A 19,832-nucleotide genomic window follows, 5' to 3' on the forward strand; every position below is an offset into this window, starting at 1 on the left:
TTCCACAGTTTCCAAGAACATTACTATTTTCCATGTTTTGATAGGCAGTCAGGCAATACATTTAAATGTACATGAGTTCTGTCATACACAGCACAAGTTTCAATGGTCTAGTTTAAACTACACTCAGGTAACTAAAGTGTTTTATTAATGTTATATATACATAAGGAAGTCCATCTGACCCATTGTGGGGGTTTTAGATTTCATAGGACACTTTTCATGAGTTAAGCTACCTTGCTAAAGTTTGTTCGTTTGTTCGTTTGTTCGTTTGTTCGTTTGTTGTTTTACGCCGCACTGAGCAATATTCCAGCTATATGACGGTGGTCTGTAAATAATCGAGTCTGGACCAGACAATCCAGGGATTGACAACATGAGCATCAATCCACGCAATTGGGATACGATGAAATGCATCAACCAAGTCAGCGAGCCTGACCAGCCGATCCTGTTAGTCGCCTCTTACGACAAGCTTAGTCGCCTTTTACGGCAAGGATGGGTTGCTGAAGACCTATTCTACCCCGGATCTTCACGGGCCTGCTAAAGTAGATGCAGTTAATTATAGTGTGTGGCCATCAGTTCAGTCATTATCATGTATAACAGATTTACACTTTTCACTTTCAAGTTTGTTTTAAAAATGATTACTTCATTAAAACCCCTTACAAACAAGGAAGTAATTTACTTTTTAGTCATGTCGCATGAAATAAATCACATCTCAACATTCACCACAGAGTTACTTCCCTTTATAGCAATCGCTTAATTCTGGCTCTCCACATGTTTTCCACCTTTAGCATAGCATTAAGATATTGGTTATTCAAGATCCTCTCCCTGTGCTACAGAACGGAAGCTGCAGCCACATGAACTGCCCCACAACATCTACATCCAGAACTACAGCACCGCAACAGCCACGTGTATTGTCCTCAAGAAGTGGGTGTTCACGCTGTCCAAGGAGATGATGCTAAACGCGTGTGAAAAGGCAGTCAGCTTCCTCTACTGGCAGGTAGGTCTCCACGCACCATGCTCTGATTCCCGCTTACAGTTGGACCCCAGCAACCTACGCTGGTCGTAAAAGGCGACGTAGTGACTTGCTTGATAGCATGTCGTTGCAGGGTTGGAACTTAATGATGTTATATCGCTCATTGTGATGCAAAAGATGTGACATCACTGTTGTATATAGAAAAAGCGGCAAATAACAAGCTCTCTGTTTGTCTCAACACTTGAAATACTTTCTCTTTGTAGATTTCTATCTTGTTATCTGCAAGAGTATTGCCACATATCCTTTGAATATTGTAGTAACTGCAACTTTGCATAAAATAGCCTATAATTGTACATTATACAATCATTTAAATATGCCTATCAACAATGACTGTAACAGAAGTACTATTCTAAAAAAAATTAGCTTCCGAATGATCAGCTGTCAAACCAGATATTTCAGTCAGAGATGTTTTATTATGATTTGATACCTCTGACTGACCAGTAAACATTTAGTATTTTTGAAATTCATGGTAGAATATATTGTGTATATCTGAACCTTATAAATACACTTTCAACAATGGTAGTGTTTCGCACATTATTCAAAGTTAGCTAGAAGGTTCTATTCTTTGCTAGATGTGATGGTTAGTGGGTATTTCTATGAACGTCCTTGGTGAATGCTGTGATGTGGTAACTCACTGTTGTTATTGACACTGTTCCCAGGCAGTAGATGAGGTGAACCGAGGCCAGATAAAGACTGGCGACAAGTTGTATGAGTTGAAAGCATTACGAGAGGCAGCCAAAGCTCATGAGGTGAGTAATGTATCTAACTCATATAACATTCAGCGATAGAAATTGGCACAAGTTCTGTAGTTCTTGTCAAACTGCCCAATAGTTAAGGTATCATGAGCACTAGTAGAAATTTGCCATTTTGAAGGGTTTTGTTCTGTGTTATCATTATAGGGACTAGTGTTAGTTTTTATCACTGATAATGATGGCACTGTGTTTCTTCATCACATATGCAGCCCTAGGCCCAGGTTACAAAACCATCATCTTAAGTGAGGAAATAGCATTATTTATAGAGGTTGCCTTAATTACAATGATTGATACGTACAGTGATAATTGCTTGATTAGTTTCAGTTGATTTGTGTCTTGTTGGGAGTACATAAACATTGGCTAGTCTGTACAATCGTCTCATGAATTATTGATATCATATGATAATTTCGGTCAATCTGCATGTATTTTCAAAACTCTATCCCAAGCATGAGGACTGTGGTTGAAGACAACTTGTAATTTCTACATGTACTTAGACATAAGTAAAACAACCTTGAAGAGAGGTGATACATACAGGACATTGTGTGGACTGTAGCCGTACCTGACATGTCTTGTTGCCTGTTACAGTACCTGAAGGTTGTGCGTCACCTGGACGGCTATGGGGAGGTCGTGTTCCCCCATTGTGCGTGTGACTCCCGCCGAGATGGTCATGTGATTGCTATCATTGGTCTGGAGAGCTTCAAGTTACAGGCGTGTAAGGATGACGGGCAGCCAGAGGTTAGTGTGTGGAAGCCGCATGGAAGCCTGTCGCAGTGCCAGGTGGCAGTAGCACAGATGCCAGCCACTTCGATTTGGGCAGATTTTACAACCGCTGCCATTTTGGGCAGGTTTTACAACCCTGATTTGTGCAGATCTTTCAACCACTAATTTTTGGGCATATTTTACAACCACTGCCATTTTTGGAAGCTTTTACAACCCCTCCGATTTGGGCAGATCTCACAACCACTGCCATCCTGGCCGGTTTTACAACCCCTCCGATTTGGGCAGATCTCACAACCACTCTGATTTTACAACAAAATTAATCCTCCAGGGCTTGATTTACGAAACTTTATTTAACTTGCACCAGGTGCATGTTGACATGAAAACAAAGCTACGTCAAACAAAACAAGAAAGCATGACAAATTACACACAATACAGGGATTTGTGATTATGGTGATGTAGTATGGTAAATCATATTTTTTAGAGGTATTGAGTGTGTTTAAAGATCAACTGTGTGGACAAGTAACGGTTGGTCAGACACAAATTTAATATTTGGTGGATGTAGACATAAATATTAGGGTGCATTTTTCAGTAATATGTTGCACTTGTGCATGCCCAATATAGCTAAATTGAGCCTGCCCTCTGAAAGTCTGCTTGTTTGTATGGTGTTGGCTTATACATAAACTTGTAACTTTAAGGTGAAAAAAATAACAGAATGTAATGTTTTTTATCAAGGATTTATAGACTAGATTATTCCTATCTTTGTGTGTGTGATCCATATTTCAGAGCTGCTCATAGATTGTAACAGAACCCGTTGAGTACAAGGATATGGCATTTTTGCTGTATTATTTACATGTTTTTGTTTCCAGTCACAGGTGATTGAATTCTCCTGGAAGGATGTCCGATCATATGAGGTAGACGAGGAAGGAATGTCCTTTAATTTCGAGTACGACAGACCTGGGAAGAAACCGAGGATAGTCAAAATATTTACACAATATGTGAGTAGCAGTACATGTAGAAGAAACAGTGACACAGAAAATGAAAAAAAGGCAAAATATAATTAGAGATTAGAGATACATCAAGTGAAAAGGTTATTAGCAAAATATTGTATATTATGAGACATCTTAGTTTGCAACAAAACAGAAATTATACTCTTTGTAAATCAGAACCTTGGCAGACTGAATAATGTCTCCCCTCCCAAAAGGCTCTGTTGGCTTTGGCCTTGGCGTCAGGGTTCCCATCCTGTTCCGAGCCATAACTTAAAAAATGATCTACATATTTTTCTTATGCTTTGGTCATCAGCTTAACTGGTGCCTTTTGCTATTTGGAAATTTGTCAAAATTTTATTTTGTTATGTTTCCATGGAAACTATTTGAACTAAGTCTCAAACAACTTTAGGCTTTTATTTCTGAGCCATAACTTTCAAACTAATGAATATTTTTGTATGAAACTATACATGTGCAAAGACCATAAACTCAAATATTGCCTTTTCAAATATATGAGTTTTTATTTTTGTGTGTTTCCATGGAAATAACTAGTAGAGTTTATTTCTCACCAAAACAGTAAATGAATATTTCTGTATGAAACCATTTTCTTCCTTGGCCAATATTTGTTATCGTTTTTCAGATTTCCAAACACATTTACAGTAACAACTTGAACTAATGTATCCAAAAACGGCAGGGGGGTGACATGTTTTTGAGTAAAAACACACTCTAGTTAAAATACGTATTACTGAATTAATTAGAGCATTATCAAAGTCATACTTTCATTACTCTTGAATTTGTTTCAGAGCTATTTTATGAGTGATTGTTTCGATCGAATATATGAAGAATTGGATTGGGAGAAATAAGTTGTGAGTATGAGTTGTTTCGTTACACGTTAGTGTACTCAGAACTCGGGATGTGATTCCTCTCAAGGTGTATCCCCTGTGGATCTCACTATCGGGTATATAACCTACGTACATGTGTTCCAAGTAACCGGACACGTGAAGATCCGGGTTGAGAATAGGTCTCAGCAACCCATGCTTGCTGTAATAGGCAACTATGCTTGTCTTAAGAGGCAACTAACTGGATCGTATCCCAAATGCGTAGATCGATGCTCATGATGTCAGTCACTGGATTGTCTGGTCCAGACTCTATTTTTTACAGACCGCTGTTATATACCTGGAATATTGCTGAGTGCGGCATTTAGCAACAAACAAAACCATGTAACTGAAAGGCAATGACTGTCTGATTCAGTATTCTGTGTGACACACTGAAAAGTGTGTCATTACTAAAAGCTAGAAATTTGTATGTGTTTGCTGTGCTATCATTGTTGAGATGCTAACCATTTACATTTCCAGTGGTATCATAAATAATTTTTCACAAACCCAATGTTAGCAACTGAGAATAGATCTTTGCCCTTAAGTGGACCAGGGGTAAAAGTAGCTGTAACCAACAATGCAGAGTTGTGCCCCTTAGCCATGCCAGGATCTGCAGGTTGTGGGTTTGACTTCCTGATTATGCCTTGATTATAATCCTGGATCTGTCAGTTCAATCTGGTTGTGTGGATTCACAAAAGTGGGAAGCATCCACAACGTCACTGACTCTGTATCAACTGGCTGTGACAAGGCAATGTTCTCACCAGCTGTTGTATTTCTTTGTTTGCAGAAGCTGGTGATGCTAGGCTGTGCCAACTGATGAGTGAGTTCATACTTTTATGGAAAATTAGTGATCCCTTTTTTATGTCAAAGATTCTGTTTTCTCTGTACAACTCACCAGGCAGCACTATTCCAGCTTGAACTCAGGTGACTGACAGGGTTACCTCCCTTGTAGGTATGAGTGGACTTCTGGCCCGGTCCATGGTACTTTTCCTATGAGAGTACAAGTTTTGTCTGTAATCAATCAGCCCCAGTGTAGCAGGGTGTTATCACTAGCCTGCTTGTCAATACTAGAAGTTTTCTCTCCATGGACTATAATGTGATAATGTATTTCAAAGGGCCTGTGTTTATTATTGAAAAAATATCAAATCGATTCACAATGTTCATTAATGAGTTGAGGCAATTATGACAAAACAGAACCTATTTTTCTTCAGGTGTGAATCAAAACGGAACGTGATATGAGTGTCTGCTGGTGATTCAGAAATGTTCTGTAAACCTCGACATGTGATACCTTTAACTTACATGTGATGCTTACGTGACGAGACAGATGGGACAAGCACAGCAACATCCAGCACAAACCATTTCTCCGTCTCCTTCCTTCTTCACAAGCGGGTCATTAGCTCTCGGCCTCTCCATCATAACTGGGACTACTTTGGATGGGAGAGGGACTTCAAGAGACAGTGGAGTTTCAAAGAAAACTGGATTCTAGGCTTTTCTGTGACACAAGCCATGTTTTACAAATCAGGAGATAAACTTGAGCAATGTTTTCATGTTGGAACTGTTGCAAGGATGTTGGGTTTAAGTTTGTATTCTACTCAAAAAGAGTTAAGGACACCGAATCTTGCATATGTCTATAGTAAGTCTGCCATGCCATGACACATTAACTATAGTGATATGAAAGAATCAGGTGGCCCTGAACCTTTTTTAAGTAGTATATTAAGAGGTTTCTTGACCTTTTGGTCTGGGCTGAATTTATTTTAGCAAACGGATTGGGCATCAAATGCATTGTTTACAGTGTCTGCAACAATTTGTCACTGTGCACACATGCACCTGTTAATGGAGTGAGGTTATGCTCTTCTTTTGTTTTCTGATTGATAGGATCTCTTATTCTGTTTGCTTTGACAGTCCTGATGATTTTCTGTTTTTTTGTATTTAAGTTTGCGTCTGAAGCAGGGGACAGGTTGTGGTGAAGTTGCTGTGGTACCGAGAGTGTCACTCTTGTGTTGTGTTACATCTATGCACATCGCTGTACTGGCACTGCCATGTATCAATATGCCCCTCCCAAGCTTCTGGTGGAAATATTGCAGGATTCAGTCGAGTATCTCTCACTAAAGTTAGCTATCATCCCAATGACTCTCTGTATAAAGATTTTTTCATATGAAATCAATCCATACATTTCATTCTCAAACTGTTTGACAAGTAATTGTAATGACATTCTGGCAGACTATTTTTCCATGAGTAGATGATAACATGAGTACACAACTACTAGAATGCCCGCCTACTTATGTCCCTGTGTCACCTAGCTGGTACAGTGGAACCTTTCTAAACCAGACTTCAGTGGTCCAGTGTAGACGGAGGTTCGGATGAGTGGGTTATTGCAGGAGATAAAGAAACAGAAAATAAAGAGAACGTTGAAAGAAATATTACACCTGATAGTAAATTCAGGACCATAAATGTGGTCCAGTATTGACAGAAATCTGGATTAGTCAGATTCTGGTTTTGACAGGTTCCACTGTAGTGTGTGTCTCTGTGGCTCCGTGTATGGTATAACTACACCCTCTGTACTGGGGAGACTTCATCATGCATCTTGAGTAGGCAGCAGAACCAAGATACGTACTGCCACAGCAAGGATCACAGTGACTCTTGGTTCATGACTGGCTGTAGTCAGGATCACAAGCAGAGGGCACCATGTGTAGGATATCACTGCATCAAGCCGTAGCACATCAAGTAATATTATCATAACTTTTTAAAATATTTATTTGCTATTCATCATTAGCAGTTTTCAATTCAGCTTACTATCAGGGTTGTTATCAAGACCTGTTTCAAAATGCTGTATTTTTTGCTGAAATTACAGTAAAGTAATCATGGTGTATGGAGGGCTTCTGAAACACAGTTTTTGTGTAGAAGCTGCTGGACAAGGACAAGTTCTTGTGGATAAACAACTTTATTACAATTAAGGCAATGTTTAGGTGGAGATAAATACTTGTTGATAACAGTGTTAGAATCTACATCAAAACATCGCCTCATGTGTAATAAAGTAGTTATTATCAAGAGCTTGTCCTTGTTCATCACACCAACCTCAACACCAACCTCAAAAAAGTGAAAAAAACAGGGCGCCGTTCCATAAAGTGATCGTAGTGCTAAGTCGATCGTAAGTCCCATACTTTAACACAGACTTATGACTGTCATACTGCTAAGGTGATCGTAAATCCCATACTTAAACAGACTTATGACAGTCGTAGCGCTAAGTTGATCATAAATCCCATAGTTTAACAGACTTATGACAGTTGTAGCTCTAAGCTGATCATAAATCCCATACTTTATCACAGACTTACGACAGTCATACTGCTAAGGTGATCGTAAATCCCATACTTAAACACAGACTTATAACAGTTGTAGCGCTAAGCTGATCATAAATCCCATACTTTATCACAGACTTACGACAGTCATACTGCTAAGGTGATCGTAAATCCCATACTTAAACACAGACTTACGACAGTCGTAGCGCTACGATAGCTTTGTGGAACTGCCACTGTTGTAACTGTGTCACAGTCATTTTAACAGCAAGGTTTTGATTCTCAGAAGATTTTCAAATGAATTCTATTAATTGCTTTTGTAAAGCGAATGTATTTATTGTTACGTGATGAAAGGATGGAGACAGGAGACCAGATTAGATGTTGCTGTGACATGGTGACAATGTAGCAGCATTCACCTGAACATTATGTAACCACATGTGCACATGTCTTTGTTCCGGCTTACCTGGGAACGGACAAAGGTCATCTTCAGATCATTTCCTAGATGTGACAGTCATGTTTTATCCGACCAAGCTTAACACTGCAGAATGGTTGGAAAGAATTCCTCAATTGTAAGATTTAGGTATTATTCAATATCCTTTATGATGATACTAAATTTTATTTATGTAGCTTTTGGACTTACTATAGAGGTGATTAATATTGGTGTAGTTGAAGCTCCTATGTCAGTATTTGCTGGCTTGCCTGAGATCATAATGCTCGTAGATGTTTATTCTAGTCTGTCATGTTGAAAATTGCCTCAAAGTTCCTACACAAGATCCCAGGCCAAGCACTGCAGCATGTCCTGGTACCTTGTGCTGTCAACCATGGTTACCGGTATTTCAAGATGGTGCCAATCTTGATGGTAGCTTTTGATCCCAACGAAATCTTTCAAATTGCATTTTCTTCTTCATATACTTGTCTTTTTACTGTGTCTGAAAACTCTGCCTGTCTCAGTGTCTGTCTTGTCCCATCATCAGTACTCCAAGGGTGTATGCACTATGTCCAAGGGTGTATGCACTACGTTCCTACATCACCCGTGAATACATACAACAGATAAGCAGTGCATGTCATGCATGTCTGTTTTAGATAATGATGACTCGCCGATGTCAAACCATCACATGACATTCAAGCAGTGTGTTAAGTACAGTCTTTAAGTCTATGGGGGCGGTCGGGTAGCCTTGTGGTTAAAGCGTTCGCCCGTCACGCTGAAGACCCGGGTTCGATTCCCGACACAGGTACAATGTGTGAAGCCCATTTCTGGTGTCCCCCGCCGTGATATTGCTGGAATATTGCTTAAAGCGGCATAAAACCAAACTCACTCACACTCACTGTAAGTCTATGCCACTTTTTGCACAAGATGTATTGTCGGTGTAATCTGAACACTCATAGGACCAAGCACTCGATAGCTGTATCCTAAGGGGGTTCCAGGGGGTCCAGACTCCCCCATTTTGAAAACCAAATGTAGCATGTTGTAGGCAGTAGAGTTGTCTGAGAGAGGATTTTGATATTTTGGACCCATCCTTTTAAAATGCTGGATCCGCCCTTGCTCTCATTCATTCCCTCTTGCGGGAACCAAGCTGCGGTTGGATTCTTTGGTTAAAAATATTGACTACACTGTTAAGCGGCAGTATGTTTTCACTGGTGATGAAGGAACCTGTGTATTGACGATGGGATGATGGAGGAACGTGGTGTATTCAAACCTGTGTACTGGTGATGGTCTTGTCTTTAAGGTGATAAACATCTGCGGTACTTAATGGCCATCTCAAAAGTTCACCGTAAACCGCTAGATTGAACAGATTAACTGGTAGCCCAGCAAGATCAGTGCCGTGTGAGACAGGTGATGCTGTGACACTTCTACAATATGTATTTTTGTTTGTGAACTAAACAGGGTGGTTGGGTTGCTAAGATACACATGTATTTGATAATCATGGAATCATGTATCCTTGAGAAAATAATACTGTGTGTAGAAAGATTAAGGACATTGAGTCTGGCGTTAGACTTCAAACTATTGCAACAATCAAAAAACTGTTAAAACAAAACAAGTCAAAGATTCTAAAAATTGTATTTTTAATACTGTCTCAGGAACTATTCATTTGAAGATTATATATCACCGTGTTGTGGGTTTTTGGGTGCTTAAGAAACAGTCCTAGTTTTCTCGCTAATCACATGAACAACTGTAAAATATCTCATTTGCTCATAAAAGATAACTTTCTCTTAAAAACAAGCCATCATCTGAGTATTTGCAATTTCTGTGTGATGCTACACCCCCTGTTATAGCGTGAGTAATCGTGATAAACATGGGTGATGTCCGAAAACCTATGATCTGACGATATTCTATTTTAAAAGTCCTTGCAAAAGGAAACTTGACACAACAAGCTGCAGTGAACTAGAAACAGGGTGTGTATGACAATGGTGCAATCTATGTTCAGCATTACATGATATTACTTGTTGAGGTTGCTGGGTATAAAATTACGACTAACTAACAGTGGTGCAGAGTAATCAGGATGGACAACTTCCTGATCGGCAAGTGGGATAGAGTCCGCCATTGATAACACCTGTCCCCAGCCAGTGGGAACTTCCTGTTCTTGTTTCCCTAACTTTGTTATGGGGCATTTCCACACCGAGATCGAAGAATAAGAAGAAGTGTATAGTGTGAGATAGGATAAGTATATAAATATACAATTTATTAGAAAATTTACAAATTCAAGATTTCCCAATTCATGTTAATATACTCACCACTACGTGAACCATTGAAACATAGAGAAGTATGTACGCTAGGAAGAGACAAGGTGACTTGTATTCTGGTAACAAGCCCAATAAGGAGGAAGAGGCTAAAATTCTTTCTATTACATTATTTAACTGAATGCAATGTTAGATATCGTTGAGCTTAAGTAAATAAGAACTTTGAAAAAGATCCTAATTTTGAACATCATAATGATTATTTTCCCTATTTGAGTGCCATGGACACATGGAATCCTAGATAAATCCCTGTGGTGGACACTGAGCTAAATCCAGCTTTCAAGATTCAATACTGATTAGTTTTTAGTAAGACTACTAAATTTTTTACAAGACAAATAAAGTCCTAACTGCTATATCCTGGGGTAGACACCATTGGCCCTATTCAACTAGTCTGCAGATCATTTCTAGACTTTCACTCCTCTCAGACTAGCAGAGTAGTGGCCTTGTCTATCCCTGATGTCAAACCCTGTACTTTGCAACAATCTTTTAGCATTTTAGGTATGTAGCATTATTTTAATATCTATATACTTAAACCATTGTGTTAGCCCTTATCCAGTGATTTGAATGTAAACCTGTATCAATAGTCTATTGTCACTTGTGGTATGTGACCATCGTTATTTGCAGGTATGTACAAAAGGGAAGTAACTCTTCATGTTCTGTACAGTGGGATTGTGGGTACAATTTGACCTTTTTATGGTCAGGGTCATGTGTGATGCATATTTTGATAATTCAATGAAATAATGTACTCTTTAAAAGACATTTTCTCTGAAAGGATAAACTTTTTGTAATTGAGTATGATTCAGACTGCATTTACCATGTATGAAATGTGAAAAGGGTGTAGAATCTACTACAGATCGGAGAGACCCTGTTTGGAGCTTAGAGCAGGAGTACAATATCCTGTGTTATGTTCATCACAATTGTATCGAATATCATGTCTTGTACAGATTTTCTGTGAAGGGTTTGAATCCAGATCCTTTAATATTTGTTGAAATATGTATATATTAGTATCATTATTAACTTAAACAGCACTGTAAACAGTATCACAGATTAACAGATTTTGTGTTTATGTCAATTGCCTGTTACCATGGCAACCCAGGCAAGATATATATGTATCATATATATTTCATCTTTGTGTATTGTGTTATACAGCTGTTCTGAATGTCTCGAGTGCTAGACGTGTACAAACATATTATTCAAGGATGCGTGGAAGATTATTGTATACACATTAATGCAAGTTTTGAATATACTTTGATCACTGTCTTTTTAACCCAGCAGTGTTGCTTGCCGGGGTGTGCTGATTTGTGTCATGTGCAATCACTTCTAACAAACTCGGTGGACGTCCTCCACAACAGAATGGGTTGCTGCAGACAGAATCTACCACTCTGTCAGCACCATGCAACTACAGCTGATGGTGTCACTCTCTATCGGTGTACCATCAAAATGTACCCTTGTTACAAAATAATATATCTATTTGTAACCAGATTTTTGTGCTGTATCGTTTTGTACCCAGACCATATTTAAGTGTGTCCCATTTGGGAAATCCCACGATGCATTTGGGAAATGTATTGCAGGCAATAGACTAACATCTAGTCTCTGAAATGAACTATTTATAGAAGAAAAAACAGTTATTAAATTATGGTTTTGAAATATAATAAAAAGGAGCCCAGAGACTTTCTTCATTTTCAGATACTGCAGTAATCTAGGCTTGCCTAATATTATAGACTTGCATGGGATGTATTGGATAAATTGTTTCAGGGTCTGTATAACAGACTATAAGGGGAGGGAAGAGACAGACTTTCATTGAAATAATTTTTGATATAAACAAAATGCAAATGTTTTTAAATGTATTTTATATCAAGAGCTAGGCCCAGCAATATTTTATCAGTTTATAGAACACAGTTCTCTATCTATACTGTAGTGCAGTTCGTTGACACAGTCTATTTATTGAAGCTCCTCAGTTTATTTCGTTGAGAAGCTATTGTTGATACATTTATAACATAGAATATCGGGAGATTTCCAAAATCGTGGTACACTTGCTGTGGTTGGGTACAAAACAATACGGCAACCAAAATCTGGGTTCAACTCAATATATATTTTTGTACCAAGGGTACATTTGATAGTAAACAGATCGAGAGTGACCCTAGCAGCGCAACTAAGGTGGATATCAAGTTTGGACAACACATGAAGGCCCTTTTCAACAAGCTGATTTAAGGGATGCAACTGTTGTAAACTGACATCTTACAACAGTGTTAGTGCTGAGTTGGTTTGTAGAACATGGCCCCGATTGTTGTGGTCGGTGGTCGGTGGTTGGCATGTTCTGCTGGGTAAGCCTGTATATATGCATGCTGATACATTACAGTGTGAGGAGATGAGACCTCTTAAATTTTGGAAATATTTTCGTTCTGTGAGTGCTAATCTCTGACTACAGATTTTGATGACACATGTTTCATTTCTTATTATTTAGAAAGAATTACACCTATAGTTTTGAAAATTGATTTGACAAGTCAAATACTTAAGATTGTATGGATAAAACAGCTTTACATAAAACTTTTCTATATATGCAAACTTCTTTATTCTGCCGTTCCCTGTGTGTGCACATGATGCCTGGCACTTGACAGTGTCACTGCACACTGTATGCTATGTGCAATGGTCAGCTAGGTAGCCTGTGATATTTGTAACAGATATATCTATATACACATACCCTCATACACCAGTATTGAGATCATCAACGCTCACATGGCAACACTTAGTGCAGTTATTGAAAACAGAATGGGTAAGAGAGTGAGATCCTAGCTTCTTTGAGAGGCATTTAGAAGTTGGAGTACTAAGTATGAATAATTACAATTAGGAGGGACGTTTCGGTGTAGGCTCTAACACCCTTATCAAGCAAGTGATGTACAGAGTATGGTTGAATGAGTGAGATCCTTTTTTTTTCTGAGAACAAGACCTACCAGTAAGTGTCGTTAAGGTACAATGTTTATGAAAAACGGTATCAGCAGGTGTTTCGACTGCCATTCTAGTAATTCTTGAAACTGTTTTCACATCTTGGTTGTGTTGTTCATTGACTCTTCTGATGTCGGAGTTTCTGGATCTCCTCTGCAGTAGGTTATGCTTGAGAGAATGATGATGTAATATTGATTTGATATAAGGTCACACATCCAGCCTTGTCACTGGCATACTCAGAGAAAGGTTTCAGGGATATAGAACCCTGTCCAAGACCCTGGACAGTCAAAGCATGGCTGACGTATCTTCATACCTCGAACATATTGTCATTTTTTTACTTCTTTTGCATCAAAATAGTGAACTAGGCTTAGACGAAGAGTTGGGTGTTATACATGTATAACCAAGTTTTATGTACCAAATGTTGCAACGTTTGTATGCATATACTGGTATCTTGTATTTCAGTCCTTCTTCACCAGTTGAATACAGGCTCTGTTAGTTACTGTTGAATGTGCCTGGGACACAGGTGACCCTTTGGTTTTAGGTGCTGAAATTTGTTGAGAAGAGTTGTGTCCCTTAGCCAGGCGGCGGGTTTCTTGTTTGAATTCCAAAATATGATTCATAGTCTGACAGCACCATGGCCATGCTCGTGGCGTTCACGCAAGTGGTTGTATCTGCTTTACTTCAGGCTTTTTTCATGCAGTAAGCTGTTCTAAGCGGCTTGGTTCCACTCTTATTTCAGGTCTGATGAGACATTAATGTTTTCACGGGGACCATTTATGTTAGGGTTGGCATTTATGTAGAGTCCAATAACGTAGTTCAGATAGTTAGCCAGTTTTGAAGAAAGTTGTTTGCATAGTCACATACAGAAAGCTTTGATATGCTAGAAATTATTGCAAACATTTGCTCATCACGCTGAAGCTCCAGGTATGATTTTCCATGTGGGTACAAAATGTGAAACCCAGTCTTAGTGTCCCCGGCCTGTTGATTTAATATTGTGGCATTACTCTACTCAGTCCCTACCAAGTCTGACTGTAGATTCTTGCTGCTTCTTTCCCTCCCTGCTCAATATAGGCTTAGCTTGCTTACCTAGTCGCTGATGCTGCTCATGTACATATAGCAAAGAACAGCTAGTTGGGGTCCTGTTTTTATGCACTTGTTAAAATTACATACTTTCTGAAATCTGATTTTTGATTTTAAGGGTATTTTTAAATTAATCTGTATGAAGTACTCAATATTTTACGGCTAGAAGGTCTCTTCTGCATCTTTTGCAATTTATGTGGAGAAAATTGCCAAATGTAACAAGCGACTTGTACATACGCTTTGAAAGACGAGGATGTCAAATGGCTTAGCTCAATCAAATCAAAAGATTATTATTCTGAATGAAGGCATTTTCCTATCTTTGTTTCAAATGAAAGCAGCTTTCATAGGGGACAGGAGGCAGATTTGTGTTTTGGAAAGTTTATACAAGGATGTTTGTTAGTTAAGAACTGGTTGCTGCCGAAGAGAGGTGGGGATGGCGAACAGGCCTAAAGTGTCATAGCCTGTTTTGAAGAGTTGCTCCTCTTTACTCTAGTCCAGCTTCTCTCAGGTTCAGATCCTTGATTCACCCTGGATGGCCAGCACCATGGGTTGCTACAAGGTGTTGAACATTTACGATCATTGCCCAGTCATCTAAGGCACCACAAGTCACTGTTCAGAGTTGCTTCCCTTGGGCACGCCAGGAACCTGATATTTGGTTTGAATCCTGGTTCAGCCCGAATATGTTCTAGGTTTGTCAACGTCATACCCATGCTTTTGGTTTTCCCAAAGTGGTAAATGTCTAAGACTTGCATCACTTTGGGTTTTCCTCCCACATTAAGCGGACACGCCATGATAGAACTGGGATACTGTTGAAAGCAGAGTTAAACCTAACTCACTCACTCACTCACTTTGAATTTCCTCCAACATTGATCACTGAAATATTGTAGTGTTGCACTCACTGAGTCACACATTCACTTCTCTTGAGGCTCACCTTACAAACATTGTACAATATCATGCTAACCAAACTACTGAGATTAATTAGTTCCACTGGACACTTTGCCTTGCTGGCACTGAGAGCTAGTATCCTGTGAGATAAAACAGTTGGAGCAGGTGGTGCCCCAGTGCAGACTTGCGTTGCTTCTGTCCCTGTTCCCATGTGACCTGTGTCAGCCTGTACAGCCTGCCATTGTAAATTGTGCCAACATCGTGTGTGCAGTGTGAAGTCGAGCAAGGAATTTTCAGTTCATAACATAACCTTTTATATGATGTAATCAAACAGTTGCCTCTTGTCCAACATGGCACAGTGTATATATAATGTGTATGTCAGTGTCCCACAGCTGAACACCTCAAGCTACAGCTACAGTTGAACACCACAAGTTCAAGTTGAACACCTCAACTTGAACACTTAGTTACAGGTAAACACCTCAAGCTACACATGAACACCTCAAGTTCAAGGCGAACACCTCAAATAGCTTGTGAACACTTAGTTATAGGTAAACACCTCAAGCTACACATGAACACCTCAAGTTCAAGGCGAACACCTCAAATAGCTTGTGAACACTTAGTTATAGGTAAACACCTCAAGCTACACATGAACACCTCAAGTTCAAGGCGAACACCTCAAATAGCTTGTGAACACTTAGTTATAGGTAAACACCTCAAGCTACACATGAACACCTCAAGTTCAAGGCAAACACCTCATAAAGTTTGTGAACACTTAGTTACAGGTAAACACCTCAAGCTAGAGGAAAACACCAAAGTTAGAGTTCAACACCTCAAACTACCGTTGGACACTTTTAGCTACAGATGGACACCTCAAGCTACACATGAACACCTCAAGTTCAAGGCGAACGCCTCAAATAGCTTGTGAACACTTAGTTTCTGGTAAACACCTTAAGCTGCACATGAACACCAAAGTTAGAGTTTAACACCTCAAGCTACCTGTGGACACTTTTAGCTACAGGTGGACACCTCAAGCTATAAGTGAACACAGCTACATGACAAACATCTCAAAAACATTTGTCAAACCATGCTGGTATGTCCTGGCCAAGGGTATGTGATGTTAAATATGTATCGGTTCCTTTCACCTGTAAAACTGACCACCGTATTAGACCAAGTTGTGTCAAACTAACAGGACTTTCCTCCTGAACAGACAATGCTTTTTGTGCCACTTTTGTGAACTCCCTATATAATCTGTCCAGCATATCAACAGCAGTCAACACAGGATGTAGGTCTGATGCAGTGAGATCCCGCCAGGTCGGCCCTGTTGGTCACACAAATATCAACTGTAAGGACTGGGCACTGTTCCTCAAAACGATCTTAGCGCTAAGATGATCGTAACTCCCGGACATTAACATAAACTTACAATCGTAGCGCTAAGATCACTTTGTGGAACAGGACCCTGATCCTTGAGCAGTGTCTGTATACTGAACTTTTGATAGAGGTGAAGTTTGTGAATCCAGAGTTGATTGATTCAGGCTGTTTGATTTTCCTTTCTGTGTGGACAAATACATGGCGACCCATCTGACAGTGTTTTCTTACCTACTCTATGGTGATGACAGACTGTATATAGTTGTGTTATGAAGTGAAGGAGATTAAGGGAAACTCTACCTCACAGCATGCTCTCAAGCAGGAATACTTCCTTAAAGCAGTCCTGGGATTATTGCAATTCACCACATGCAAGAGAGACTTGCAACACTTCCACTGGACTGCCGTTTGGATGAGATCACCTGTGTCCTTCCGGCTTCCTCCCACAGTAAGCTGATGTGACTAAAATACTTTTCAAGGCAACTTGATTGTGTATTTCATATTTATCTGTCTCATGGTACATACAGTGCTAGGGTGTTTCAGCCAGGTTGATTTCTTACACTAAGTAATTGAAACACTGATTGTCTCTTCAAGCAAGGGAGATCACTGCGACAAATCCATAAGCTTCATGCAGGTCAGATCCGATTACTACAGTAAGTTCCGAAGCCCACGATAGCAGTTATCTCTCTTAGCTGTGCCAGGATTTGCTGGTCATGGTTTTCCTAGATTCTGATCCTTGATTTGCCAGCATTTTCCCTATGTCTGTTTCATCAACATAAATGTTCATTATGTGTGTCACTTGAGGCTTGGGCACTCTTCCCACATCAAGATGGCATACTGTGATATAATGCAAATCGGGGGCACGGGTGGCCCAGTCGTCTAAGGCGCCCCGATTCGCTGTGCAGAGTTGCGTCCCTTGGGCATGCCAGAAACCTATGATTGTGGGTTCGAATCCTGATTCGCCCCGATTATGTTTCTAGGTTTGTCAGCACCATACCTGTGCTCGTGGGTTTCACCGAAGCTTTCCTCCCACATTAAGCTGACGCGCCGCGATATAACTGGAATACTGTTGAAAGCGGCATTAAACCCAACTCACTCACTCACTATAATGCAAATCCCATACAAAGCGGTGTCCAACCCTACTCACATAATGGGGAACGCTAAACACAAACCGAACTTCACATATGTACATTGCCAATGAACAAATCTGTCATTCATCACTGGCCCCTGAAAGTTCAAGTTTCCTCAGATTTCTATACATGTGTAATATCGACCAATATTACACTGCCATGTGCCGCACACAGCATCACACTCGTCCAACACTGATGGATGGCTCATAGTCATATTTCTGTTTCCCGGTCTCCTTCACATGCTTTCATGGCAATCATTTCAGAATTGAGCTTTAACACCAACCTTCACACATTTAGCTCAATATTGCTTGTCTAGATATATTTGTTTGTCATTGCACATAGCATTAATATTCAGATCATGTTTAAAAATCTTTTTTGAATTGTTTTCTTCAGTAGGATATTGGATTTTCACAAAATTATCTTTTTCCAATTTAGTGAACGTTCTGAAGCAACTTACAGCTGTCTTACAGCTTTCTACATGGAAGGAAGTCCTTCAATACAGTTGTGTCAGACATGCATGTCTATATTGAGGTCATTGTTAGTTTGTATATAAATCAACTTGAAACTAAGACAAGAACTGACCAGCATTGTAATGTTTCTCTATATTTGCCACATAAATTTGTTTTCTTTAGCAAAAAGAAAATTACAATAATCTTATTTTCATTCCAACAAAGGAATGGCTCTCATTTAACTCAGTGCAAGTTTTTCTGCACTGAATACAGTTTCTATCTAGTGAGGATTGCTTCAGTTTGCTTTACATTTGGTGATGCCAATTTGTTAAGGCCATGTTCCCAGATGGGGAGTTAAAAAAAAAAGGGCCCCTTTAAATGTATCAAGTGGAAGAAATCAACAGTTGTCGCTCGATTTGTGAAGGCTAGAACATGATGTCACTTCTACATCATTTAGTTGTTGCGTTAAAAATATGTTGTTATCAAATTTAAATTTATGTTGATATTCTACTGAATTACAGAAATAAAGAACTGTACCTAATATGAGAAATTTGTTTGTCATCATTTTGTTTCCTAGCTGCACCACGTGCATGTGGATGGAGCGTCGGCCCAGAGAGCAGAAGGTCGGGGTTCCATCCCAAGCTGTGCCAAACCAAAACACGTACAATATGATACTTGCTGTTACCCTGTCTGGCACTCGGCATTAAGGGGCTAAACCAAGGACTGGTCGGCTCGGAGTCAGTACACTGTGTCTGAGTGGGGTAATCATGGTATCTCAGTTGGCTAGCACTATAAAATCGGTGTTAGTCTTGACTAATACAAACAGCCATACTCACACACATACACATTTCATTTCACCTCACCTCACCTCACCTTACTTCACCTCACCATGTAGGTCATGTGTTGTTGGTAGCCTAGCGGTTACGAGTTTGATAATTATGCTGAAGTTCAGTTCCCGATGTGTGAAGTGTTAATTTTTCAATAGAATTAGGAGCATACAATGAGCTTGATGCAATTAAGTTTCAGTTCACATCACCACCACACAGGAAGTGACTCACTGTGTCATGTTTTCCATGTGCGACACAGACGACTTACAGTGCACATTCATTGTGTCCATTGTCAATATTAATGTGTATCCAGTAAAACCATGTCTGCCCCGGACTCCCATGCATCGTACAAGCTGGGGACCTGTCTGCCCTTGACTCCCATGCATCTTACAAGATGGGGACCTGTCTGCCCTGGACTCCCACGCATCTTACAAGCTGGGGACCTGTCTGCCCTGGACTCCCATGCATCTTACAAGCTGGGGACCTGTTTCCCCTGGACTCCCATGCATCTTACAAGCTGGGGACCTGTCTGCCCTGGACTCCCATGCATCTTACAAGCTGGGGACCTGTCTGCCCTGGACTCCCATGCATCTTACAAGCTGGGGACCTGTCTGCCCTGGACTCCCATGCATCTTACAAGCTGGGGACCTGTCTGCCCTTGACTCCCATGCATCTTACAAGATGGGGACCTGTCTGCCCTGGACTCCCACGCATCTTACAAGCTGGGGACCTGTCTGCCCTGGACTCCCATGCATCTTACAAGCTGGGGA

At 40.0% G+C, this 19,832-nt stretch overlaps 1 protein-coding gene and 1 long non-coding RNA gene across 2 annotated transcripts in view; both read left to right on the forward strand.

Annotated features, from left to right (window-relative positions):
* LOC124147068 (sorting nexin-27-like) overlaps positions 1-7,753 on the forward strand; it is a 48,051-nt gene extending 40,298 nt beyond the window's left edge. Inside the window, exons 8-14 of the mRNA XM_046517673.2 lie at positions 831-991; positions 1,687-1,776; positions 2,365-2,514; positions 3,366-3,494; positions 4,286-4,348; positions 5,145-5,177; positions 5,569-7,753. Coding sequence (XP_046373629.1) covers positions 831-991; positions 1,687-1,776; positions 2,365-2,514; positions 3,366-3,494; positions 4,286-4,345 — 590 coding nt within the window. The 3' untranslated portion in view covers positions 4,346-4,348; positions 5,145-5,177; positions 5,569-7,753. The remainder of the gene's footprint in view (positions 1-830; positions 992-1,686; positions 1,777-2,364; positions 2,515-3,365; positions 3,495-4,285; positions 4,349-5,144; positions 5,178-5,568) is intronic.
* A 2-nt stretch (positions 7,754-7,755) lies between these two features.
* Positions 7,756-18,778, forward strand: LOC124147071. Its single transcript, XR_006862754.2, has 2 exons — positions 7,756-15,764; positions 15,843-18,778. It is a non-coding gene; the product is annotated as an uncharacterized LOC124147071 (long non-coding RNA).
* The last annotated feature ends 1,054 nt before the right edge of the window (positions 18,779-19,832 follow it).

This window comes from Haliotis rufescens, unplaced genomic scaffold (genome assembly GCF_023055435.1).
Source record: "Haliotis rufescens isolate VD_foot unplaced genomic scaffold, xgHalRufe1.0.p SCAF_1, whole genome shotgun sequence".
NCBI lineage: Eukaryota > Metazoa > Mollusca > Gastropoda > Lepetellida > Haliotidae > Haliotis > Haliotis rufescens.